Source organism: Miscanthus floridulus, chromosome 1, assembly GCF_019320115.1.
Source record: "Miscanthus floridulus cultivar M001 chromosome 1, ASM1932011v1, whole genome shotgun sequence".
NCBI classification, from domain to species: domain Eukaryota; kingdom Viridiplantae; phylum Streptophyta; class Magnoliopsida; order Poales; family Poaceae; genus Miscanthus; species Miscanthus floridulus.
In genome coordinates, this window is record NC_089580.1 from 177,318,802 (window position 1) to 177,346,021 (window position 27,220).

The following is a 27,220-nucleotide window of genomic DNA, read 5'->3' on the forward strand; positions in this document are numbered from 1 at the left end:
AAGGGTGTGGGGGAAATCCTCCGCGCCCCGTACCTCCTTACACTGTCCGCTATCAACCTAGCAGTAGTGGCAATATCCTACCAAGTAGTCCGGCCGTCCTGCACCATATAGGGCGAGTGGTACGTAAGGCTTCCTGGTGAATCTGAGTACTAGTAAGTCCTTAGGGATGACCAAGCTAGAATGTTTCCATCAGGGTTTCCATTTATCGTGCCACCACAGCACCTCCATCCCGGGCTCCTCCCATCACAGGTTCACACCCAGGACCACCTCATATACCATTTACCCACCACAGGTATCCATTCCAGGGGTGCCCAGGTAGCACCACACGGCAAGACTTGCCCTAGGCTCATCGTATACTCCAACTTGGTCGACACAACCCTCACCCTCCACGCACCCAAGTCACACACACAGCACTCTCCCCATAGTCCAGATAACACCAATTTCCACCACGCATCAATATAGTGCAAGCGTAGCAGAAGTAATAAGCAATGAAGTATAGTAGCAAGCGTGTGACTAGCCTAACAGCTGGGTGAGCAGGGGTAAGGTTGCGTCAAGGTAGAGGCCATCAAGTAAGCATACTACCATGCAAGTCCTATCACAGTGTGATTACATCAATGAAGTAAAGCCATAGCAGTTCTATATTAGCCATGCGTAATAGGTGCTATGATATTGGGTGGGATGTGGCACCTTCAGTGTAGTCGTCTTCGTACTCCTCACGGTACTCACGGTCCTCGTCTGTCTGTTTCTCCTCCGAGTCTACAAACGATCGCATTATAGTCGCGTTAGCGACGTCTATAGAATAGCATAAAGGAACAATGAAAATTCAAAAGAGCCAAATGCACTCAAACATGGGTTCATTGCGTAGAGCTTGATTTTAGATGAATTTTGGTTCTGGTTTTGTATTTTTCTGAGGTCATATGAATTAGTTATGAATTTCCAAAGTTTAAATCTATTTCTGAAAATGGAAAAAGGCTGAATTAATCCTGGGCTGACACGTGTCATGCTGTGGTTGGTCCACGTGGCTTGCTGACGTCAGCTTGACATTGGCATCACGGTTCCGAGCTGATAGGTGGGGTCCAGCTGACGTCAGCATGACGTCATCAACGTCATCCTTACCGACAGGTGAGGCCAGGGCTATTGAGTCACTGACAGGTGGGTCTGGTCAAAGTCAACATCGATCAACGTCGAGTCAATGGTCAACGGTCAACAGTCAGGGTCACTAACATGTGGGGCCTAGGCTGCTGACGTCAGCAGCTAATGTCAACGTGACGTCAGCATGACGTCACCTCGACTGCGCTGGCTTCTGGCATGTGGGTCCCGCGTGACGTCAGCATGACATCAGCGCCTATCGTGTGGGTCCAAAATGTACGTGTCACTTACATGTGGGGCCAGGTCAATGGTCAACATTGACCAGTCAACGGTCAATATGGTCGTGTCTCAAACGGGCTTCGGGTTGGGCCGGTCTGGGCCGGGCCGGGCCGAACACGTGGCACGCTGTGACGCTACCACGTCATGGCCATGGGCTCTTATTGGGCTGTGGTCCACGGCTTGCGATCTACGGTGGACCAAGTGATGCTGGTCCATGGACCGCAGACTGGTCTACGGTGGACCGAGTCCACCCTTCGTCTCCCAGGCGTGGTCCATGTACTCCGGGTGCACGCGCAGGTGGCCGGCGAGGGGGGTGTTCCCCTATTTTTACCGCGGCGGCGCTCCTACCGACGGCGAGCTTTGCTGTGAGCCCCTGCGGCGGCGCTGGTGTTCGATTGGGGAGGGGAAAAACTTCCCCAGGCCACGGCGACTGCGTCGGTGGGGTCAAAGTGGCGGCCAGAGCTTCCCAAGGTGCTGGCCACGACGAGCGGCGGCTCGAGCTCTATCGGCGTGCGGGAATGGCGCGGGGCTGCAGCATAGGCCGGTTCTGTGGTATGTGTGGGCGACACAACGCACCAGCGGGCATGTTGGGCAGGTCGAGGGGTCCTCCAGGGCCTCCGGTGGCTTTGGCCACGGCGGTGCCCTTCCGAGCACGTCGGCGGCTTCGGTGAGGTGGCTACAGTCATGGTGAAACATCTCGGCGGGGCGTGTATGCTTCTACGGATGCGTGGGGACGCAGCGGGGGCGTCCAGGCTCAAGGCAAGGCTACGGGTTCTCCTGTGGCCGGTAGGGCTTCCCAGCGGCCACGGCGAACGGTGACGATGGCGAGGCGCATGGGTCACTATGGGGCACCAGCGAGGTGGTCGCGGCGTGGTCATAGACGTGTGCGTGGGTGCGGGTGTTCCCAGTGGCCGAAGACAGCCTTGGCCTACACGCTCCCGGTGTGGAGCGCCATGGCCGAACAGCAGGGTCCGGCGGCGAGCAGATGAAAGGTCCTAATGGCTAGAGGGGGGTGAATAGCCTAATAAAATTCTACAACAACACTTAACAAAATGTGTTAGACAATTTTGCGGCCAAGCGAGTGTTGCGCTAGCCTACTAAAATGCAAGCCACCTACCACAATTCTATTTCGAATAGTGTATGTCCACACAATAGCTATGACACTTAGCTAAATTAGTGTGCTCTCAAAGACTAACTAAAGAGCAACACTAATCAAACAAACAAGCTCTCACAACTAGCTACACTAAAGAGCTTGATAACTAGTTTGCGGTAATGTAAGAGTGAGCAAGAGAGTTATACCGCCGTGTAGTGGTAGGAACCAATCAATCACAATAATGAAGACCAATGTAGACCAATCACCTCGGAATCAAATGATGAACACAATGATTTTTACCGAGGTTCACTTGCTTGCCGACAAGCTAGTCCTCGTTGTGGCGATTCACTCACTTGGAGGTTCACGCGCTGATTGGCATCACTCGCTAAACCCTCAATAGGGTGCCGCACAACCAACACAAGATGAGGATCACACAAGCCACAAGCAATTTACTAGAGTACCTTTTGGCGCTCCGCCGAGGAAAGGTCAAGAACCCCTCACAATCACCACGATCAGAGTTGGAGACAATCACCTCCTCCACTCAACGATCCTTGCTGCTCCAAGCCGTCTAGGTGGCGGCAACCACCAAGAGTAACAAGCGAAATCCACAGCGAAACACGATCACTAAGTGCCTCTAGATGCAATCACTCAAGCAATGCACTTGGATCACTCCCAATCTCACTATGATGATGAGTCAATGATGTAGATGAGTGGGAGTCCTTTAGCTAGGCTCACAAGGTTGCTATGTCAATGAAAAATGTGCAAGTCTTTTCCCTTGAGCCGGCCATGGGGCTATAAATAGAGCCCCCATCAAATAGAGCCGTTATACCCCTTCACTGGGCAAAACACGCTCTGACCGGACGCTCCGGTCATACTGACCGGACGCTGGCCCTCAGCGTCCGGTCGCCCGATGGACGCCACGCATCACAAGCTTCAAAGCTGTTCGTCAGATTTCAACGGCTGCGAAGCTGACCGGACGCTCCGGTAAAACTGACCGGACGCTGAAGCCCCAGCGTCCGGTCGTTTCCAGTAAGCTCCCCGAGGCATGTTTTTTTGACCGAACGCGTCCGGTCCACCTTGACCGGATGCAGACCAGCGTCCGGTGCTCAACCCTTCCCACTGTGCCGTCTGACAGCTCGACCGGACGCAGCCTTTCAGCGTCCGGTCGCTGAGTGACCCAGCGTCCGGTCAGTAGACCGACGCCAGCATCATTTCGACCAACTCCATTTCAACTCTAACTTCTTCACCCTTGCTCAAATGTGCCAACCACCAAGAATTTTGCATCCGGCATAATAGAAAATAGACATTTCATTTTTCCAAAAGCGCCGAATGTGTTAGCACACACCTTGTGCACATGTGTTAGCATATTTTCACAAATATTATCAAGGGTGTTAGCACTCCACTAGATCCTAAATGCATATGCAATGAGTTAGAGCATCTAGTGGCACTTTGATAACCGCATTCCGATACGAGTTTCACCCCTCTTAATAGTACGGCTATCAAACCTAAATGTGATCACACTCTTCTAAGTGTCTTGATCACCAAAACAAAATAGCTCCTACAAGTTATACCTTTGCCTTGAGCTTTTTGTTTTTCTCTTTCTTCTCTTCAAGTTTAAGCCCTTGATCATCTCCATGCTATCACCATTGTCATGTTATGATCTTCATTTGCTTCTCTACTTGAAGTGTGCTACCTATCTCATGATCACTTGATGAACTAGGTTAGCACTTAGGGTTTCATCAATTCACCAAAACCAAACTAGAGCTTTCAATCTCCCCCTTTTTGGTAATTGATGACAACCCTTATACAAAGATATGAATTGAAATTCAATTGAATCCATGTTGCTTGCCCAAGCATATTTACTATGTGTAAAAGGATATGGACAAGTTTCATGAACCCTAAGTGGTAGCAATTGCTCCCCCTACATATGTGCTAAGAGTTTGAATTGAAGCTTGCACATATGCTTAGATAGGAAATGTAGGAGTCAATGTCTACCATATGATGCTAAGGTATAAAAGATTGACCTTTGAAGCGTGATACCAATCGGAGTGCACCAATATACCATCCTTAGCATCATGGTTAGCTCAATACCACTTAGAAATATTTGGAAGTGAAATCACTAGATATCCTATACATGCTAGTTTGCATTTCATCATTCAAATCTACAACTAGCATTCATCACACAAGCATGGATATTAGAAATATGGAACTTATGCCATGCAAGCAAAAATATGAAATGCACGTTCAAATGCACCATACAAGTTCATGAGCTTGCTCCCCCTACTTGTGTGCTCAAAATTTTAGTTGATCCCTTTCCTTTGTTTCTCTCCCCCTTATCCTCTTTATCTTGGTTTCTCTCCCCCTTTGTCATCAATGACCACAAAGGTTCTAAATAGACTTACTTGTAGGGTCGAGATTATCAATGTCAATCAATGGGGTGAGGGTTATTTTCCCAAATTTGGTTCAATTCTAGATTATTTCCCAAAGATATTTAACTCGGTTTGATCCAAGGACAAGCTTCTTCACACCTCCAAATAAGGGTTATCTTGTATCATGTTGAGTTAAACACTTATAGTTCATTTTCTAGATTAAACACTAGGTTTACAAGCCCATAAACATGTCATATGCCATCACTAGATCAAGTCAAGCATAGAAGCAATAGTGATACCATGTAGACATCAAAATTCATTTGATTTTCATGAATGAGCCTAATAAGATAGAACCACTTGTAAGGTCCTAATGAGATTGAAAATATGACTAGATGCACTAAACATGTCCTTAGCAAGAATGTATGTCATGCCAATCAACTTTTACCTTAGATTGCTCGAAGGAGAGGCATGTCATATGAGTGGGGGTTGCATCAACACATATTTGAGAAATCCAATATGTTCAACTCATTTCTTAGCTTGCAAAACCTTTTCTCATCCAATGGCTTGGTGAATATATCGGCAAGTTGATCTTCGGTGCCTACACTCTCAATGCAAATGTCCCCTTTTTGTTGGTGATCTCTTATGAAATGGTGGCGGACATCAATGTGCTTTGTTCTTGCATGTTGCACCGGATTGTTGGTTAGCTTGATTGCACTCTCATTATCACATAGCAATGGCACTTTCTTGAACTTGATTCCAAAATCACTCAAAGTGGCCTTCATCCAAAGTATTTGTGCACAACAACTACCGGTGGATATGTATTCGGCTTCGGCGGTTGATAATGCAACACTATTTTGCTTCTTTGATGACCATGAAATAAGTGATCTTCCCAACAATTGACATGTGCCCGATGTGCTCTTCCTTTCAACCTTGCATCCCGCATAATCCGAGTCGGAGTAACCAACTAGCTCAAACTTTGCTCCTTTGGGATACCACAAACCAACATTTGGTGTATGCTTCAAGTACCTCAATATCCTCTTTGTAGCCTTCAAATGACTTTCTCTTGGTGAGGCTTGAAATCTTGCACACATGCATACACTAAACATGACATCCGGCCTTGATGCGGTCACATAGAGTAGGCTTCCAATCATAGACCGATACAACTTTTGATCCACCATGTTTCCACTTGCATCACTATCCAAGTTGACATTGGTTCCCATTGGTGTGCTAATGACTTTGCTATCAATCATTCCAAACTTCTTGATCATGTCCTTGATGTACTTGCCTTGACTCACAAATGTACCATTCTTCAATTGCTTGATTTGAAGACTAAGGAAGTAACTCAACTCTCCAATCATGGACATCTCAAACTCATTAGCCATCATCTTTCCAAACTCATCACAAAATTCTTGATTGGTTGATCCAAATATGATGTCATCTACGTAGATTTGTAATACAAATAGATCTTTTCCAATCTTCTTGATGAAAAGAGTGGTGTTAACCTTGCCCATTGTGAACCCTTTAGAGAGGAGGAAGTCTCTCAATCTCTCATACCATGCTCTAGGTGCTTGCTTCAAGCCATACAATGCTTTCTTCAACTTATACACATGGTTGGGCTTCTTATCATCTTCAAAACCGGGAGGTTGCTCAACATATACTTCTTCATTGATATAACCATTGAGAAATGCACTCTTAACATCCATTTGATAGAGCTTAATGTTATGGGCACAAGCATAGGCTAACAAGATTCTAATTGCTTCCAATCTTACAACCGGGGCATAAGTTTCTCCAAAGTCAAGACCTTCAACTTGTGTATAGCCTTGTGCTACCAATCTTGCTTTGTTCCTTACAACTATCCCATCTTGATCTTGCTTGTTTCTAAAGACCCATTTGGTTCCAATCACATTGTGTCCCTTTGGTCTTTCTACCAATTCCCATACTTGATTTCTTGTGAAGTTGTTCAATTCTTCATGCATAGCATTCACCCAATCAACATCCTTCAAAGCTTCATCTATCTTCTTTGGTTCAATGGATGACACAAAAGAGAAGTGTTCACAAAATGATGCAAATCTTGATCTTGTTTGTACACCTCTTGAAATATCTCCAATGATTGTATCCAAAGGATGATCTCTTGCAATACTTGTTGCTTGAAGGATTGGAACTTGATTGCTTGCACTTGCTTGATCATTTGGTTGAGATGATGTACTAGCCATTTGATCTTGATCAATATCATGAGAGTCACTTGCACTAGCTTGATTTGTATCATCTTGCACATTAGAGTTGGAGAGCACTTGCACTTGATCATCTTCATCATCAATCACTTGCCTAGGCCTCAATTCACCAATATCCATGTTCTTCATGGCATTTGAAAGTTGAATGCCTCTAACATCTTCCAAGTTCTTATTCTTTACTTGTGAACCCTTGGTTTCATCAAATTCAACATCATGAACTTCCTCAAGAGTACCACTATCCAAATTCCAAACTCTATATGCTTTGCTTGTGGTGGAATAACCAAGTAGGAATCCTTCATCACATTTCTTATCAAACTTGCCCAATCTTGTGCCTTTCTTCAAGATATAGCATTTGCAACCAAAGACCCGAAAATATGCAATGTTGGGCTTTCTACCATTCAAGAGCTCATATGGTGTCTTCTCTTTCAACTTGTGACAATAGAGGCGGTTGCTACAATAGCAAGCCGTGTTGATAGCTTCGGCCTAAAAGGATTGACTCACATTGTACTCACTAAGCATAGACCTTGCCATATCAATGAGTGTTCTATTCTTTCTCTCAACAAGGCCATTTGATTGAAGTGTGTACTTGGCCGAGAATTGATGTCTAATTCCAAATTCATCACATAACTCATCAATTCTAGTGTTCTTAAACTCACTACCATTGTCACTTCTAACTCTCTTGATGGTTGTTTCAAACTCATTGTGAATGCCCTTGACAAATGATTTGAATATTGCAAATACATCACTTTTGTCCACTAGAAAGAATACCCATGTGTATCTAGTGTAATCATCCACTATCACAAATCCATATTTATTTCCACCGATACTAGTGTATTGTGTTGGCCCAAACAAATCCATGTACAATAACTCAAATGCTTTACTAGTGCTCATCATGCTTTTCTTAGGATGGGTGTTTCCAACTTGTTTGCCGGCTTGACAAGAGCTACAAAGCTTATCCTTTTCAAACACTACATCTTTCAAGCCTTTAACCAAGTCATGCTTAACCAATCTATTTAATTGTTTCATTCCAACATGACCAAGCCTTCTATGCCATAACCAACCCATACTTGACTTAGTGAATAAGCATGTGGATAATTGAGCTTCACTAGTATTAAAATCAACCAAGTATAGATTCTCATATCTAAAGCCTTTGAAGATCAAGTTAGAGCCATCTACACTTATGATCTCTACATCATCTACTCCAAATATGCACTTAAATCCAAGATCACATAATTGAGCTACGGATAGCAAGTTGAAGTTCAAGCTCTCTACTAGCAACACATTGGATATGCTCAAGTCATTGGATATTGCAATCTTACCAAGCCCTTTGACCTTGCCTTTGCCATTGTCACCAAATGTGATACTATCATAACCATCATTGTCATTGGTGTTGATTGAGTTGAACATTCTAGCATCACCGGTCATGTGTTGAGTGCACCCACTATTAAGAACCCAATGCCTTCCTCCGGCTTTGTAATTAACCTACAAAAGAAGATCAATTCTTTTTAGGTACCCAAACTTACTTGGGTCCTTGAAGGTTAGTAACCAAGCTCTTTGGCACCCAAATGGCTTTCTTCTTTGAGCCCATCCATGGTTTGCTAATGAACTTAGCCTTTACACCATTTGTACCCTTAACAAGCATATAGGAAGAATTAAGCTTAATAGAGGATACATTAGCATTTTTGCTTTTGTTGGTGCATTCATGCTCTCTATGACCAACTTGCTTGTAACTAGTGCAAAACCGATCATTGTTGTTCACAAAACTTGTCTTGTGAGGAGCAAAGGCCACCTTGCCTTTCTTGGGGGTATAGCCCAATCCCTCTTTGTAGAGAGAAACTCTTTGGCTACCCAAGGCCATAAGCAAGCGGTCCTCACCACCATAAGCCTTAGCCAAGGTGTGAGTGAGCTTAGTTACCTCCTTCTTGAGGTTCTCATTCTCAACCACTAGTGAGGTATTACAAGTGTGACCATCACTACTAGATGAGGTAGAAGTAGAAGTGCTACAAGAAGGGTTAGTTGGAGGAAGATAGGCATAGATAGTGATGTATCAATTAAATCACAAGTTAAACCTACATCACAAGTTTCAACATACTTCCTTTTATCTTGTTCATTAAGCAAAGTGGAATGAGCTTTTTCAAGCTTTTTGTGAGCCTTACCAAGCTTCTCATGGGCATCCTCTTGCCTCTCATGAGATGCATTTAGCTCATCAAATGCTTGCTTAAGGGCTTTTATTTCCTTACGCAAGCTTTTGCATTCCCTTCTTGACATGTTAAAGTGTTCTCTAGCATCTTCTAGCATGTCAATTAATTCATCTTTAGTGGGTTCATCATCATCATTATCACTATCACTATCATGTTCATTATCACTTCCATCATCACAAGATTGTACCTTGGTAGCCTTAGCCATGAAGCATGATGGGGAGTCAAAGAGAGAAGACTTCTCATTGATTGCTATGCTTGCAAGTGCCTTCTTCTTGGTGGTCTTGTTGTCATCACTATCATCATCATCACTTGTGGAAGCATCACTATCCCAAGTGACTACATACGAACCACCCTTCTTCTTTTTGAAGGACATCTTGTCCTTCTTATCTTTCTTTTCTTTCCACTCCTTCTTCTTGTTCTTGTTGTCATCATCTTTCTCACTATTGTATGGACATTTGCTAATAAGATGATCTTTGCTTCTACAATTGAAGCATCTCCTTGCCTCTTCCTTGCTCTTGGATGAATACTTCTTTCTTCTAGCTCGATAGCCCTTCTTTACCATGAACTTGCCAAACCTCTTGACAAAAAGAGCCATCCTCTCATCATCATCATCATCCCATGAATCATCATCCTCACTTGATGTTTTTTGCTTGGCTTTGCCCTTGGATGATGTGGCCTTGAAAGCCACGCTCTTCTTCTTGTCATCCTTCTTCTCATCTTTCTTTTCTTTCTTTTCTTTCTTCTCATCATCATCTCTATAGGCATCATCGGTCATGATATCTCCCAAGACTTGGTTTGGTGTCATTGTGTTCAAACCACTCCTTACTAGCAAGGTGACCAATATTTTGAATCTTGCGGGCAAACATCTCAAGAACTTATTTGAGAAGTCCTTGTCCTCTATGTTCTCACCAAGTGCCTTGAGATCATTGACAATCACTTCCATCCGGTGGAACATGTCCGGCACACTCTCATCTTCCTTCATCTTGAAGCTCGCAAACTTCTCTTTGAGAATATAAGCTTTTGCACCCTTCACGGCTTGAGTACCCTCAAAAGATTCTTCCAACTTCTTCCAAGCCTCATGTGCCATCTCAATATTCTTGATTTGCTCAAAAGTTCTTGCATCAATTGCATCATGAATGGCACTTAGAGCAATGTCATTGTTTTGGAGAAGCACTTCTTCGGCGGTGGTGGGATTTTCTGGATTACCAATCTCAATTTTGGTTTCTACCACCTTCCACACCTTTCTATTGATTGACTTGATATGTGTGGCCATCTTTGACTTCCAATAAGAATAATTTGAGCTATCAAATTAGGGTGGCTTCTTGGTGTTGTTGATTTGAGCCATTTTAACATCGAAGGTTGTTAAGCCTCAAATAACGGTGACCTCGGCTCTGATACCACTTGAAAGGTCCTAATGGCTAGAGGGGGGGTGAATAGCCTAATAAAATTCTACAACAACACTTAACAAAATGTGTTAGACAATTTTGCGGCGAAGCGAGTGTTGCGCTAGCCTACTAAAATGCAAGCCACCTACCACAATTCTATTTTGAATAGTGTATGTCCACACAATAGCTATGACACTTAGCTAAATTAGTGTGCTCTCAAAGACTAACTAAAGAGCAACACTAATCAAACAAACAAGCTCTCACAACTAGCTACACTAAAGAGCTTGATAACTAGTTTACGGTAATGTAAGAGTGAGCAAGAGAGTTATACCGCCGTGTAGTGGTAGGAACCAATCAATCACAATAATGAAGACCAATGTAGACCAATCACCTCGGAATCAAATGATGAACATAATAATTTTTACCGAGGTTCACTTGCTTGCCGGCAAGCTAGTCCTCGTTGTGGCGATTCACTCACTTGGAGGTTCACGCGCTGATTGGCATCACTCGCCAAACCCTCAATAGGATGCCGCACAACCAACACAAGATGAGGATCACACAAGCCACAAGCAATTTACTAGAGTACCTTTTGGCGCTCCGCCGGGGAAAGGTCAAGAACCCCTCACAATCACCACGATCGGAGTTGGAGACAATCACCTCCTCCACTCAACGATCCTTGCTGCTCCAAGCCGTCTAGGTGGCGGCAACCACCAAGAGTAACAAGCGAAATCCGCAGCGAAACACGATCACTAAGTGCCTCTAGATGCAATCACTCAAGCAATGCACTTGGATCACTCCCAATCTCACTATGATGATGAGTCAATGATGTAGATGAGTGGGAGTCCTTTAGCTAGGCTCACAAGGTTGCTATGTCAATGAAAAATGTGCAAGTCTTTTCCCTTGAGCCGGTCATGGGGCTATAAATAGAGCCCCCATCAAATAGAGCCGTTATACCCCTTCACTGGGCAAAACACGCTCTGACCGGACGCTCCGGTCATACTGACCGGACGCTGGGCCTCAGCGTCCGGTCGCCCGATGGACGCCACGCGTCACAAGCTTCGAACGCTGTTCGTCAGATTTCAACGGCTACGAAGCTGACCGGACGCTCAGGTAAAACTGACCGGACGCTGAAGCCCCAGCGTCCGGTCGTTTCCAGTAAGCTCCCCGAGGCATGTTTTTTCGACGAACTGTGCTCCGGTAAAAAAAAATTGTAGTTGGTATTTTGGTGCGTGGATTTTTGGGTTGTTACACGAACTGTGCTCGAGAGCTAACCCATCAGGCATCAGCCATTGGTAGCCCGTGAACGAAGGTTGCAACCAACTCGATCCTCCCACAAGAGCTTCGCTGACATCGATCGCGGCTGGCCGGGTCTAGGGGCGGACCGTGCATGGCTGCGTGGACCTCTGCCAAGGGCGCTCTTCTCCCGTGGGCTCGCAGCAGCAGCGGCCATGGCGGCCTCTCGAGTGTCCTGTCAAGGGCGTTGGCTTTGGCTACGGTGCGTGCGCGATTCTCGTCGTGTGTGTACCTGTGCACCGTTCAAATCCATGCATAAATCTCTCTCGCGCGCGCGCCGCGTGGAAGGAGCAGAACTGTTCATGCTTTTATTCGTTTGTTTCCGTAATCGATCGTTTCTTTCTCGGCCATGGCCGCCGCGTCCACCATGGCTCTCCCCGCCGCGATGAGATCCATACTCAGAGCTCGGAGGAGTAACGTCGCCACTTACGCTGCTCGCGATTTGCAGGCCGGAGGAGGCGGCGGCTCGCTTCTCCCTCGCCGGTGGCAGTCGTCGCTGCCGCACCTGGACCACGTCGACAGGTGAGTCTGTCTGAGTCACGCGCCCGCGCGCAGATCCCCGATCCCACCATTCTCCATTGTTTCGCTTTCGCCATCTGCGGGCCGCAACGACATGGATGTGTGTGAACGACTGAACGTGTGTACGCGCAGGTCCGACGAGGAGAGCGGCGGCGGCGGCGAGATCGACTGGGACAAGCTCGGCTTCGGCCTCACCCCGACCGACTACATGTACGTCACGCGGTGCTCGCCGGAGGACCGCGGCGACTTCCCCCTCGGCGAGCTCTGCCGCTACGGCAACATCGAGCTCAGCCCCTCCTCCGGCGTTCTCAACTACGCCCAGGTTCGTTTCGGTTCGGTTCGTCCAGGACATGCATGTGCATGGAGCACACGATTTCTCTCTTCTCTAGTAAACTATTGACGTTGGCGATACATCCCTGCTCCCTAGACACCGACGTTAATTAAATATCTTGGGTAACAACTAACAAATTCTTCGCATGCCTGGCTGCAACCAACGACTGCCGCCTCCTGCAGGGGCTGTTCGAAGGGATGAAGGCGTACCGGCGGCCGGACCGGTCCGGGTACACGCTGTTCCGTCCGGAGGAGAACGCGCGGCGGATGCAGCACGGCGCCGAGCGCATGTGCATGCCGGCACCGTCGGTGGAGCAGTTCGTCCACGCCGTCAAGCAGACCGTCCTCGCCAACAGGCGCTGGGTGCCGCCGCAGGGAAAGGGAGCCCTGTACCTCCGGCCTCTGCTCATGGGGAGCGGCCCGATTCTTGGGCTGGCTCCGGCCCCCGAGTACACCTTCCTCATCTACGCCGCACCCGTCGGAAACTACTTCAAGGTCAGTGCCACACTGGTTCCGGTTCAACAGAGTCCGGCCGCCGGAAACGAGACGCGAATGACAGGCCCGCGACGGCGCGACCTTGATTGATTTTTTTTTCTCTCAGGAGGGCCTGGCGCCCATCAACCTGGTGGTGCATGACGAGTTCCACCGCGCGATGCCCGGCGGGACCGGCGGCGTCAAGACCATCGCCAACTACGCGCCGGTACCTCCGTTCGGACACATCTAGAGTATATTATCGCCTGACGACGCGTTCTGGCGGCGCGCATTGTGCGGTGCAGTGACTGGCCGGCTGACGACGGGGTGTGATGTGCAGATGCTGAGGGCACAGACGGACGCCAAGAGCAAGGGGTTCACGGACGTGCTGTACCTGGACTCGGTCCACAAGCGCTACCTGGAGGAGGTGTCGTCGTGCAACGTGTTCGTCGTCAAGGGCGGCGTCGTCGCCACGCCGGCCACCCGGGGCACCATCCTCCCGGGCATCACGCGCAAGAGCGTCATCGAGCTCGCCAGGGACCGCGGATACAAGGTTGAAGAACGCCTAGTTTCCATCGACGATCTGATGGGTGCAGACGAGGTATTCTGCACCGGGACGGCGGTGGTGGTTGCTCCGGTGTCCACAGTTACGTACCAGGGCAACAAGTAAGAATTCTCCTCGTTCGTTCGTTCGTTCTTTCTTCGCGTACCCCGGCAAGTTTTTCGTCATGAACATATACAGATCCACTGATTTTCCTCCTCGGTTTCTTGGGCGTTCGTTTCAGGTACGAATTCAGAACGGGCCCGGACACGGTGTCGCAGGAGCTGTACACGACTCTGACATCCATTCAGATGGGCCTGGCCGAGGACAAGAAGGGATGGACAGTAGCAGTAGAGTAGATTACGGTGACAGACAGCATTTGGGGAATGCCAGCGCCACAACATTCGATCCTACGCTGCGAACAGCCATCGGTATTATCATCCGGTAGACCGTAGAATATATACGCAATTGATCAACATGTAGTATTGGAGCAATTGAAAAATAAACTGTGTGTTGGTGGCGATCAGTGAGGCCATTGTTGAGCAGTCATTGATTTGATTTCCAGCTCCCTTGTGCACTGATGATCTTCCTTGGCGTCTCCGTATCGACAGCTCCATTTCAGTGTAACGCCACAACTCACAAGCTAGATACAATCAGTCTTGCAGTAAGCATCGCAAGCACAAAGCGATCGGGTCGATCTGCACGTTTTCACGTGGCGAAAAGATCGTGCACCAAACCCATCCAAGTTGCAGCAGGGCCAGGAGAAGGCATTTTTTTCCCCTCCGAGCCCACGTCGGCGTGCCAATCCGAATCAAGAGAAGAAACGTGTGCTTTCATGGGTGCGTGTAGATGCTTAGTGGATCCTATCGTAATCCCCTGCAAGAACTCGGTTATACGGAGACGTCGAGACGACACGGGTCTTCTTCCTTCCAGTTCCAGCAGCTCGATCAGACGAGGAGACAGGCCGCGTGGCACGTGCCAGCGTGACATTATCTTGTGTTTATCCCGAAAGACCGAACCACAACTCCAAATCTCAAAAGCTGCCTTCCAGAGGCTGCGTAGGATTAGGAGGTCGGTGGATGATTTTCTAAGCTACTCCCTAACCCTAAGTGGATGGCTTCATTCAGAAACACGACTCCGATGGGTCACACAAATCACCACACAACAGGATGCTCCCTCCTGTCAGGAAAAAAATTACGGGTGTTCGCTCGCTACGCTACAGCAACAAGCACTATGGGCCTTGCAAGTACCCTGGTGCCTAGTGGCAAGATCACCTTGCAAGTCGCAGCCCAAAAACCCTGGTTCCTAGTGGCAAGATCAGCTCACAGACCCTTGTCATGCCCGCTCTCATCGAATCCTCCGCGGCAAGCAGGAAAGAGCTCGCCCGCCGTAGTACGCCTGCACGATCACGCAAAAACTGCATCACGCCGTACTCAGGCAGGGAGGAACCAAGTTTGATCAGCGTGGAAGAAGGGGACGTGTTCAACAGAATCATATACAACTTGGCAGTAATCGACATCCGTACAGAACAAACCAGTACCCAGGGCACACACTATACAGGTTTCTCATTCCAGTGACAGCACAAACAACCAGCTAACAACAACCAACAACCAACCACTAACACAGGAAAAATGCCATCCGTGAAACATCAGTTGCCATCAGATCATGGTCGGATCAGCAGCACAGAATCGATTCTCTGTTCATGCTTACTCTCCCGTAGGTGCGGCCCGGTAATATGCAGGTACGGTAGCAGGGAAGAACATCTGTCTCACGCCTTCAGCTTTGATGATAGGGAGGATGATGCCACATGCACCCTGCAATGAGAAATCTTCAGTCAGATGAGATACTGAAAGAGTAGCTCTCTATATGGCCGAGACCACGAGACGGCTAGTGGATACACTTTGCACTAGGGTTGGACGTATTCTGAATGTGCATTAAATACTAAACAAGATATTTGAAGGATACACCATGCTAGCAAAAAAAAAAGGTATATACAGCATATATCTAAAAGAGCTGGCCAAATTATACACGCATGAAACCACTGCCAGTTTCAGAATGTTCTGCAGTTAGTTATTCTCTCTTTAGTCATTTCCTGGACATTAATAATAAAGTGCCTCTGTAAAGCTAAAAATTATGGTTGCCACTGCCTGTCGCTCTGGCATAATAAAGAACAGTGTGGAGATGACGAAGAAACAGAAGATTCAGGGACTTACAGAAATCAGTCTGGCTCCAATCCACATTCGCTTAGGTGAAGGAAGAGGGAGCATCAAGCGGCCAACACCGTAGATAGCGACAGCAAAGAAGTGTGCAACTAAACTCAGTGGCCGAGGATTAAGACCAGAGAGTAAAGCAATAGGCCCATTTGAGAAGACGCCTCCAAGGCTCAAGTAATCAAAACAAGCTTGGCGCATCTCATTCCTAGCTTGATCAGGCGAGGCACTGAAGACCTTGTACAGAGCACCGGCCAATGTGTTTATTGTGGAAGCAACCGGCTGAAAATATGACGGCGTTAAAGAAACAGATAAAAAATTGTGGGTAAGCCACGTAACTGATGGTTATACAAAGACTGACCTTCCGCAGTGTATAGAACGATTCAAGGTACTTGCACAGGGAAGATGCGTCATGAAGATTGCGGAGAGGCTTGAGAAGATTACGTAGGACAACAATGTCAGATAATGCAACAGTCATTCCTCCACCAGTTAAAGGGTGTCTCATATTGAATGCATCCCCCATCAAAAGCGCACCAGGGGTCGGATGTGGAGCCGCTGGCATGCTCCTATTTGGCATTGTTCTTATGCTTCCCTTATCAATGGCCGCTATGAAAGAGTCATAGATTTCTGGAGGAATCTGACAACATAAAATTATCCGTTATGACATCATGTTGCAAAAAGTAGTCAGGAGAAACTGCAATAAGAAAAAGATCATTGATATTTTTAAAAGGAAGAACTACCTGGGGTGCAACAACAGTTTTGAGATAATTTGCCATTTCACCGCTAGCTATGGAAGGCACCTTCTGACCAGGGACATCAACCAAACAGCGCACCTCTGTGCTGCTAATTGGGTAAAATAGGATTGGAGAAGGATTGGCCAAGATAACATGGCCATGGTTTGGATGTGGAAGTTGGCAATTCTCCAATACCAGCCCAACAAAACATGATGGAACGTCAACCTAAGCACATATCTCCATTAACATCCACAAGGCACAAAATTTAGCAATAAGTATGGTGTAAGTATAGTATAAAGGGTGTACCTTTGGAGAGCAAAGGGCACGTCGTAGATTCGAAAAGCAGCCATCACATACAATCGTCAGGGGCGCATAAGCTTTTAGTTCTTCACCTGACTTGGTTTTGTATTGAACACCTTTAACAGTACCATTTTCTTCAAGAAGTGATGTAACAGTTCCTTGCTCTAATTGGACACTGGATGAACACAACAGCATGTCAAAGATTAACACATGTCACATGCAGATGCAGTTGCATAAATAATTCATTACGTGCAAAGTTAAGACATGTCAAATTGAGAATAGAAAAGGGGGGAATAACATGAGAACAAGAACACACTAAACAAAGAGCAGTAATCAAGAACTTTTATAACGAATTAAAGATGTTGATGCACTAAAATCACATACAAGACGCAGCTTTTTGACCTTATCAAAAGACAGTCCTCTATTCTTACCGAGTTAACCTTATCAAAAGAATGAAACAGTCAAACGGAAGTTTACAGGACAACAAACCCATAATAGTTATTGATATTACTTGGGCAAAGACGCAGCTTTTTGACGCATCCTCTGTATAAACCTCCCATTGTGAAAGCTCCTACCAGCAACATCAGAATGGAACTTCTCCAAGGGATAAGCAAGCTTTGTGTTCCTTCCATCTTTGAATAATGCGTAACCAAGGACACGCTGGGCATCAATTTCTTCCACACAATCTGAATAGAACAAAAACTAGTATGGTTACAATAACTTTAGAAATGGCACGGGAATAGAATAAGATAACAAAAAATGGGCTTTACCTTCGAGGCTCAACTCAATTAATTTCAAGTAACCCCCAGGTTGCAACAGTTCACCCACAATTCTGTCAGGTTCTGTCAGATCCCTCTCGATGACAAGCACCCGACGGCCATCCTACATTCCCAACAAACAAAGTAGATTAAAATAAATAGAGAGAGATGAAACAATATAATACAATAGAGAGAATTATATCCACATCCAGATGAAACTAGGTTCTCACTCCAATAACTGCAAATACGCATTGGAAAAAATAAATCATTCAGCTGCCATCAAGCCAAATTGGATTAGTATTAAAGCTTGGATAGTACTAGTATACTGCCCTATATACAGCTGGGTATACAAGATAAAAGATAGTTTAACATGGTCTCATCCATATGTAGCCAGTTAAAATAATTTCTGCCCAGAGCTTTCGTGCTCACAATTTGACAAAAGGATGAGTGGATAAAAGAAATCCCATAATAGGAATACTTCAAGTGGGTAAGGAGATTTATTGGTTGCTTTGTATCATACATATAACCATTTCTGATGTGAATATTATATTATCTGCAAACAAATGGAAAATAGTCAATTCAAGTAACAGGACGTGCCCACATTTTCGTTTTGATGATACATCACTCTCAGAGTAGCTTGGAGTTATGTGAAGTTAAGTAGGTCATAAAATTGATTGGACAATCCTCTTTTCTTTGACCTAAATTAGTTTGGCAATTCATTAATGTTGAGAAAGAGCACATCAGTACAGCGTTGAATCAACTGCCATCTACATTCATGAAAAAATAGTAAGGTCCTCCAGCAACATTTTCTTCAAATTCAAGGTAAATTTACACCTTCAACATAGCACTATGGAAAACATTAAGCATGCCTGGTCACTCTACTAGACAGAATTTGTTTTTAGTGTCCACGGTCAAGAGACCTGATGTTTGAGGCTTAAACGTATAATCTTCTCTTGGCTGTTGCTTTCTCCCCCCTCGCCCCCACTCTCTCTTTCATTGTCCATCCAAGAAGGTTGTGGCCAAGAATTGACTAGTTCATTACAGAGTGTTCAAGTATTGCAAGAATGCTTTAGTTGGAGAAGGGAAAATTCTCCATTCACAGTTGCACGACAACGAAATTTGGCAGCACCTAACTGCCATATAAGCCACACAAATTTCATGTCCACAAAAGAAACCATGACACCAACAGAAACCTCACTTTCCACTGACACGGTAAACATGCAAAATTCACCAACGTAGTTGCAACAAAATCAAAGCAATTTTCTGTTTTTGAATCTATCTCTGAGACTTATTAACAACCGTAGCCAGAACCTTATTACAGAAAGGTAACTGACATCTAATCTCGTCAGGAAAAAAAACGGGTGTCTTGGAATAAATAAACTAATAACTAACCAAAAGCATGCAAAAACAGGACTGAAGTTGTTCTTGGGTCTATACGTCATGAATGAAAGAAAGTTACGATCCGTGCTAGTAGCTCACGCCAAACCAAAAATTAAACACCGCGTTCCCGTTCACAATAGAATACCAACCCTTGTTCTTCACGCCAATCGCCAAGCAATAAGTACGCAATTAAAATACGACACTGCCGATTTTTTCCAATCTAAACTCTCCAGCTTTTAGCCACCTAGTGGAACCATGCCAACGAAGGAAACAAGAAGGATGATGAGACAAAGGAAACCACCTTTCCTAGCGTGTATGCCAGCGCAGATCCAGCTACCCCGGCGCCGACGATGATGACATCCGTCCCGCCGTCACCGACCGCGCAGCCTGCCTCCGGCGCGGGTTTCCCTTCCACCAGAGGCGCCTGGGGCCGGGGCCGGCGGCGGCGCCCCAGCACGGCCGCAACAAGGACCGCCGCGAGGAGCGTGGCCACGGCGGCACCAATGAGCTGGAACCCGACGCCGGCGGCTGCCGCAGCAGCAGCCATGCCGCAATGGGGCCGCCTCGTGCCGCTCCCTTGGAGCTTTCGGTGCGCGGCGCGTTTGCTGCCTTGCGTATGGGGCTCCTTTGGGGTTGCGAGGGGGAACGGAGGGACAGAGGAGAGCGGTTTGATGCGTCTGGGACTCGGGGCGAAAGGCGGTTGGCATTGAACCTGTTAGGGGTATTATACTCTCTCCATCGAGCAAACCATAAGGGCACCTAAAATAAATAGCAATAGATATAAAATTAGTCTCCAACAGAGTATCTTTAAACCTATTTTAGGTTATCTGATAGATATAATCTAAATATAGGCATCCTCTCTCCTAGAAACATATTTGCAGAAATGATTCTCTTTTGAATTATATTGTTGGAGAAGATGCCGAATAGGTATTGAACTTTTTGCCTGTAACGCTAATGAATCTTATATTTTGGGTGTTGTTGTTGGAAATAACCTTAGTGTAATTTTTTATCTATCCTTGGTACGTCTGCTTGGTTCTGTAATTATATTTTTTAGGTCCTGTTTTGATGTGGGATTTTTTTTTCTATTTATACATTTTTCCTATGAAAATAAGCTGTTTTCGGTGAAATTTCAGCATAATTTCTATGAAATTCTTACGTTTCAAACAGGCTCTTAACGAGGAAGCAGGCTTGCAGTGGAGGTGTAGTATATTATATAATAATAAAGGATGAAAATGGCACTTTGACAATGTACAATATAGTCCTCTTTTATTGTTTTTATACTAACTAATGTCTAATTTACTTCTATAAGTTTGTCACTAAACTTAGAAGACACTCTCGAGATTAAATATTAGACAATATATCCTCCTCGACTTTTAAAATCAAGAGTAAAGTGCATAAGTGGTCCATTAATTTTTGAAGGGATATCATCTGGGTCCATCAACTCTCAAAGTGTATTTTTTGGTCCATAAACTTTTTATACAGTGCACTGTAGGTCCATACCGGTTCAAGAGCTTGGTAAATTTTCATTTAACCTCCTCCCATCGATACTTCTGTCTCAAAATAGCTCCCATACTAGCCCGGTCAATGGGCTGGCAGCCGTGTCAGGCCACCCACGCCACCGCCGCACGAGCGAACAGCCGGCTACCTGTGCCGGTGCAGCCACGCTGCCATGCGAGCATGCAGCAGCTGCGCTGGGCAGCCATGTTACCGTTGGTCGAGCGGACGGGCTGTCGCGCGAGGCCAGGCATCCACGCCACCGCGCGAGCTAGCAAGCACACGGGCGGCCAGCTGCATCATCGTCCAGCGAGTCGGAGGGCCAGTGCGGCAGGGCTAGCTGTGGAGCAGGCGAGCGCAGCCGAGCCTGGAGCTGGTGGGTGAGCGCATGCTCGCCGCGCGGCTGGTAGGCCAGCGCTAAGGTCCATGTGCGGCTCGGGTGCTCGCGCGGGCGAGGTACGGAGAGGTCAAGGCTTGGCTGCACCCCCAGGTTAGGTTGGCCGCGTGCCGCTCTCCCTAGCCGGCCTACAACAGCTCTTTCCCCCACCCCGTCGTGCACCTTCCACTTCCACGCAGGCTTGCAGCTTCTGCCGAAGACGAAGTCGACGCCTGCGCCGTCCGATTGGAACGAGCCTGTAGCATGCGCCCACGCGTCCAGCGTCCTCCCGGTCAAGCTCGGTCCCAAATTGCATGTGCGCCGACGCCAATGCTGACTCTAGAAGAGCAGTCACAACTCACATTAGCATGTTGATGAACTGTCGGTAAGGTCGCGGGATGCCAATCCAATGCCATGTGGAGGCTGCTGACTTGTTGTCAATCTATAATATTGCTTCTTCCATTTCTCGCTCATGGGCAACCGCTGTGCGCTAGGCCGACGGAGAAGAAGAACAGTGGCTGCCCGCCCACGCTCAAGCAATGGCGGCATGGTTGGCCTCGCGCGGCAGCCAGCCCACTCGACCAACGCCAACGTGCTTGCCCGGCGCAGCTGCTGCATGCTCGCGTGGCGGCGTGGCTGCACTAGCATGGGCGGCCAGCTGCTCACTCGTGCGGCGGTGGCGTGGGTGGCCTGACGCGGCTACCAGCCCACTGATCGGGCTACTGTGGGGGCTGTTTTGAGACAAAGGTATCGATGAGAGGGGGTTAAATGAAAATTTACCAAGCTCTTGAACTAGTATGGACCTGCAACGAACTGCGTGAAATGTTTTTGAACCCAAAAATGCACTTTGAGAGTTGATGGACGCAGATAACATCCCTCCCAGAGTTAATGGACCTGTTGTGCATTATACTCTAAAATCAAATATAATACCCCACTTGACCACCTTGTTCGCTTGATCGTTTCTGTGACTTATAAGCCGGCTGATGCTGTTTTGTTATGAGAGAAAATACTGTACCATGGATGATAAGCATGATTGATACGACCAAACGAACATGGTGCATATTGGAACCAGAAACTTTTGAAGCAAAGAAACAGTTATGCTACGTACATTGTGACTACGTGAGATTGAGGCCACCCTAGATTCGTACTCAAACAACTCGTGTAGTGGCCGTGGTATCCACGTACACATCAGAGTAGCCGACCGCCGGGACCAATGGAGCTCGCCAGGACCAGGACAGGTAGGATCGAAGAGCTAAATTGATGAAACCATGGGTGGAACGAATCTGGAGAGATATAATAGACACGACAGAAATATTATTAGATGTCGCGCATGCAGCTGGTGGTGCTGGTCCACGGTGCACGTCGCGACGGCTGCGCCGTGCGCCCGGCGCCTGGCCGGGCCAACTCACGTGTACGAGCAGCACCAGCAGCGCGCGTCCAGTTGAGAGCGTGCCGTGCCGCCGGTGGGCAGCCAATCAGCCATTGCATATGGCAGCTACGCATGGCGCTAGCTAGGTCCTCCAGCCTGCTGCGCCCTGCGGCTGCGGTGCGGGGCCGTCCGTGTCTCGCCGCCCCGCGCATCACGGGCGCGACGAATCCTGGATCCTGCGCATGCATGCAAACCCATGTCCGGCAACCTACCCTGGTTTGTGATTAGATCGAACCACCACCTGCGCGCTCGAGTCCTTTTTGTTAAGATATTCTAGGTACCTTAATTATGGACTCATAGTACCATATATACCCCTGAAGGATGGACACTATATAAAGGAACTTATACCCATCTAATCTAATAATAAGAGATCAGTTCATTCCACGTTTCCGTCTCTCATGTGTGCTACTTTTGGGGTCGGGAAGGGAGACGGGTCATCTACCATATTCTACCAGCCTAATCTGCTATCAGGAGGGGAGTTTGGATGAGGGGATCCACGACGACACATAGATCTTAACACATTATCAGCAGCTCTACCACTCGAAGGCAATGGGTGAAGTCACGAAAAGGCAGTTTGACTACCTCGTGTTAAATGGCAAGAATTACCACTACCAGACCTGGGTTGTGGATTGTCGTTTCCACCTGGCAGCCATGCAACTGACTCACACGATCACTCCACGTGCTGCGGGTGCTCCTGCTATTCCAGAGCATGAGATCGCAAAGGCATTGATCTTTCTGAGGCACCACATTCACAAGGACCTCAAGCAGGAGTATCTTGAGGTGCGTGACTCGCTCGCGTTGTGGCAGGCACTCGAGGACCGTTTTAGCAAGTAGAAGGCTAGGCGTGACTGGACACAGCTACGCTTTCTTGACTACAAGACTGTGGAGGCTTATAATTCTGCAGTTCACCGCATTGTTGGCCAACTTCGCTTCTGTGGGCAGAAAATCACAGATGCGGAGATGATAGAGAAGACTCTTGAGACTTTCCATCCTGCTAATATGGTGCTCCAGCAGCAGTACCGTAACAACAGGTACAGAAAGTACTCTGAACTGATAAGTGTCCTTCTTGTTGCTGAGACTCAGAATGAGCATCTGATGAAAAATTTTAACATGCGCCCTGTTGGTGCTAATGCTTTGCCTGAAGCACATGCAAGCTTCGATAAGAAGTCTAAGACCTTTTTTTAAGAAAGGCAATCCAAACAGCAAGAAACAGGGACAGAACGATTGGAAATTCAAAAAGCAGTCTAACAAAGGCCAGAAGCCTAATAGCCAAGGTAAAGGCAAGGCCCAGAAGGGTGATGCAGGTGGGTCTGAGCACCCTAACAAGGGTTGTTTTCGCTGTGGCTCTATGAACCATTGGTCTCGCTCTCGTAGAACTGAGCCACACCTGGTCCAGATGTACCAGGAGTGGAAGAAACGTGAGAACCCTGAGGCCCATTTTATCCAAGCACGAGTTGATGCCGTGACTGGTAATGCTATGGATGTTGATCCTACAAATACCTCTGGAGGCAATATCCAGGATGACGATGATGATTACAACCTCGATGAAGAGGACACCCTGGATGATGATTTTGGGAACACGGAGTAGTTCATGAGTCATAATTATTTGCCTCGACAACTTAGATTAAATTTATTTAGTCAGTGTGGTTATTTTCCTGAAGAATATTTGGTCATGATGTAATAATGCTCTTATTGAGCAAACTAAATTTATTTGTTTAGACTATCAATTTTTAGCTCGTATATCTATCATGGTTTATTTTTTGGAATAGCGCTCTTGTTCCTTACGTGCATTTTTTTTTCGTGCATGCTCTTTTCATTCCGTATAAATTAAACCATGCCTTGTTTGTTTTATATGGAAATGAATTTAGTCTATTTCTTTAAATAGAACAAGAGACGTGGTGCATTGTCCTATGGAGGCTGAAGAGGATTTTTGCTTAGTTGATAGCGCTGCCACAAACTCAATTTTGAGAGAGACGTGATTTTTTGAGACACTGAGAAAACGAGCTGAAAATGTTCTCACTATTGCCGGAAGCAATGGCCGCGTTGTTGGCTCCGGTCGAGCTATTGTGGTGCTCCCAGATGATACTAGAATATTCATTGAAGAAGCTTTCCTGTATCCCGGAGCTGAGCGTAATCTCCTTACCTTCAAAGACATCCGTCGCAGTGGTTATCATGTCTCTACTGCGTGTGAAAATGGTGTTGAATACCTATATTTGACGGAGTCTGATGAAGCAAAAATAAAAGTGGTTGAGAAAGCGCCTTGCACCTCCTCTGGACTGTACTACACGAAAATTAAGCCCTCTTCGAAATTTGTTGCGATGTCCACAATTTTTAAAAACCCAGAATCCTTTAGAATCTGGCATGAAAGGCTTGGTCACCCTGGGATAAGGATGACGCGTAACATCATAAATAGTTCTGTTGGTCATGGCATTAAAACAACTCAGTTCCCTAAACCTGAAGATTTCTTGTGCACCGCATGCGCGCGCGCAGGGCAATCTGATCACTAAACCCTCTTACCTAAAAGTAAAATATGAGTCCTTGGCTTTCCTAGAGAGAATTCAAGGAGATATTTGTGACCCAATAAATCCTTTGTCTAGACCATTTAGATATTTCATGGTTCTTATAGATGCTTCTACAAAGTGGAGCCACGTATGCTTCTTGTCTACGAGGAACCAAACCTTTCCTAAATTCATTGCCCAGATCATCCGTTTGCGTGCTAGTTTCCCGGAGAACCACATTAAGTCAATTCAGATGGATAATGCTGGCGAATTCACCTCAAAAGCATTTAACGATTATTGTTTAGCATCGGGCATTGATGTAGAGCATTCTATACTCCATGTACACACACAGAATGCACTTGCCAAGTCCCTAATAAAGAGGATTAAATTAATTGCCAGACCACTTTTACTAAATTGCAGTCTCCCCACCGGTTGCTGGGGCCATGCAGTGTTGCATGCTGCTGCCTTAATCCAATAGAGACCTTCTGCATATCACTCTGCTTCCCCATATCAACTAGCGCGTGGACAAAAACCAATGATTTCCCGTCTGAGAAAATTCGGCTCCGTGCATGCAAGTGGCGAGGTGAGTGCGGGGCATGTGGGGACTAGGGCGAGCTGCAATGGCAATGCTGGCAGGCGTGAATGCGAAAGAGCAAACGCGAGCGAGCAAGTCGGAGGTGGATGATTCATCTCACATTTTGGTGTCGTGGAACCAAACATAGAAGATGAATGTTTCTCTCCCTTTGACCAAAACACGATACCGTCCCAAAAATTAGGGACAGAACCATCCCATCGCTCATTATCTCCAAGCTCCAAGCGAAACACATTCAAAGAGATAGGCTGAAGACACAAGATTCTACGTCTTTCTTTCCTTTCCCATATTATACAAGAGTATGCGAGAAGGAACAGAGAGGATAACGCAAGGTATGGTACCAGGTAATAATAATAAAAGTTATATATAAATAGAATATAACAATTGTATTATCTATTGTTAACTTTGCTCTCAGTGGCACAGCGCAAGGCCGCGCCTTTATGGGTCAAGCACGGCGTAAATGTCCGTCCGTCCCCGCTGCTGTACCCGTGCCGCCCCGCACGCGATCGGACTCGAATTGTCGAATCCAATCACGTTGCTGCGAACTTTGAATGCGCATCAATCCAGCGCACAGCTCGCCAGCAGTTCTCCCCGTGGTCGTGAGACGGCTCAAGCGAACAGAGCCGTAGCCATCGGATTATCGGACCGACATCGGGCGGCTGACAGGTAGCGGAGGACGAGTGAACGCTGATGGCAACAGCCAACGGACAAGCGGCTCGTGCAAATCGTGTTCACGCCTCTGCCGGCCACTGCTCCGTTAAGCAAGCTTCTGACTGGCATGCGCACTGCAGAGTCGTGGTTCCCACCGCATCTTGTCTGCGAGCGAACGGGCAAAATTCGGTAGGCATAACATAACAAGGCGGCTTTGCTTACCGTAGATCAGCTGTTGCGTGTCGCGCATGCACGTTGATAGGAGTAGTACTTGGTACTGAGGCGGTAGAGTTTATTCACCGCGCTTTCCACGCCTTTTGTTCCTTTGTTCGTCAAGTCACGTGAAAAAGTTAAGAACTAAAACTTTAGACCTTTAACTCACTTTTGCATGGTCTATTGTTAGGTTAGCTAAACTTTTAGAATTGCTAACTCTCGACCGAGTGATTTTTGTCTATCCCTCAACCGAATTCTGGGCTGTTGGATCTTACACGTGTCGGCATCTGTTCGGGCTCCTTCGCCGCTCCTCTGCTCGGGCGGACGCGCGCTCCTTTGTCGCTCCTTTGCCACCGCCCCAGGCTGCCACCGTCGCCCCGACGCGGACGTCCCCGGCGGGTAGGCCGCCGCCGCTGCCCCGGTGCGGACGCGGGTGGAGCGTCCTCGGTAGGCGTCCCCAGCGCGGGTGTCCCTGGCGCGGGCGCCGCCCTCCTCTGCTTTCTGTCCCTTTTCTGTTGCTGGAAGACGAGATGTGCTCTCGGGTGTCTGTTATTCTTTGCTCTCTCTCTCTTCTTCTATTTGTAAATTTATATATTTGTGAACAATTTGACGATATTTATGAATAATTTGGCATATATTTCTCTGGTATCTAGAATCCATAGAAAAAATTTGTAATTTTTTTTAAAAAATTTGGCTTATATTTGTCTGGGATTATAGGTTATCCTCAAATTACACCACTCTGTCATATATATTACACCGAAGAAATCAGTGTAAATATAGTAAT

General features: G+C 46.9%; 3 protein-coding genes across 3 annotated transcripts; 2 read left to right on the top strand and 1 right to left on the bottom strand.

Annotated features, from left to right (window-relative positions):
- The first annotated feature begins 11,933 nt into the window (after positions 1–11,933).
- Positions 11,934–14,382, top strand: LOC136549500 (branched-chain-amino-acid aminotransferase 2, chloroplastic-like). The gene is made up of 7 exons (XM_066540809.1): positions 11,934–12,142; positions 12,389–12,462; positions 12,592–12,781; positions 12,973–13,284; positions 13,391–13,489; positions 13,601–13,926; positions 14,046–14,382. The coding sequence occupies exons 1-7, from the start codon at positions 12,035–12,037 to the stop codon at positions 14,158–14,160; spliced, it is 1,224 nt and encodes a 407-aa protein (XP_066396906.1). The 5' UTR covers positions 11,934–12,034; the 3' UTR covers positions 14,161–14,382.
- A 937-nt stretch (positions 14,383–15,319) lies between these two features.
- On the bottom strand, positions 15,320–19,887 carry LOC136549493 (squalene monooxygenase SE1-like). Its single transcript, XM_066540799.1, has 8 exons — positions 19,485–19,887; positions 17,816–17,927; positions 17,557–17,731; positions 17,052–17,220; positions 16,752–16,970; positions 16,373–16,648; positions 16,015–16,293; positions 15,320–15,615 (listed from the first exon to the last, which is right to left on the bottom strand). Exons 1-8 carry the CDS (start codon positions 19,728–19,730, stop codon positions 15,508–15,510), a joined length of 1,584 nt encoding a protein of 527 aa, XP_066396896.1. The 5' UTR covers positions 19,731–19,887; the 3' UTR covers positions 15,320–15,507.
- A 3,144-nt stretch (positions 19,888–23,031) lies between these two features.
- LOC136467529 (uncharacterized) lies at positions 23,032–24,070 on the top strand. Its single transcript, XM_066466268.1, has 3 exons — positions 23,032–23,302; positions 23,387–23,513; positions 23,857–24,070. The coding sequence occupies exons 1-3, from the start codon at positions 23,032–23,034 to the stop codon at positions 24,068–24,070; spliced, it is 612 nt and encodes a 203-aa protein (XP_066322365.1).
- The last annotated feature ends 3,150 nt before the right edge of the window (positions 24,071–27,220 follow it).

Excerpts from the sequence above, each read along its gene's own strand:
- LOC136549500 (XM_066540809.1), top strand. The coding sequence starts at position 12,035 with ATGGCTGCGTGGACCTCTGCCAAGGGCGCTCTTCTCCCGTGGGCTCGC. Across the intron at positions 12,463-12,591 it reads CACCTGGACCACGTCGACAG|GTCCGACGAGGAGAGCGGCG; the intron begins GTGAGTCTGTCT and ends GTGTACGCGCAG. Across the intron at positions 13,490-13,600 it reads CCATCGCCAACTACGCGCCG|ATGCTGAGGGCACAGACGGA; the intron begins GTACCTCCGTTC and ends TGTGATGTGCAG.
- LOC136549493 (XM_066540799.1), bottom strand. The coding sequence starts at position 19,730 with ATGGCTGCTGCTGCGGCAGCCGCCGGCGTCGGGTTCCAGCTCATTGGT. Across the intron at positions 17,928-19,484 it reads TGGCATACACGCTAGGAAAG|GATGGCCGTCGGGTGCTTGT; the intron begins GTGGTTTCCTTT and ends TTGGGAATGTAG. Across the intron at positions 15,616-16,014 it reads TTGGAGCCAGACTGATTTCT|GGTGCATGTGGCATCATCCT; the intron begins GTAAGTCCCTGA and ends TTCTCATTGCAG.
- LOC136467529 (XM_066466268.1), top strand. The coding sequence starts at position 23,032 with ATGGGTGAAGTCACGAAAAGGCAGTTTGACTACCTCGTGTTAAATGGC. Across the intron at positions 23,303-23,386 it reads GTGGCAGGCACTCGAGGACC|TTCACCGCATTGTTGGCCAA; the intron begins GTTTTAGCAAGT and ends ATAATTCTGCAG. Across the intron at positions 23,514-23,856 it reads CAGCAGTACCGTAACAACAG|AACTGAGCCACACCTGGTCC; the intron begins GTACAGAAAGTA and ends TCGCTCTCGTAG.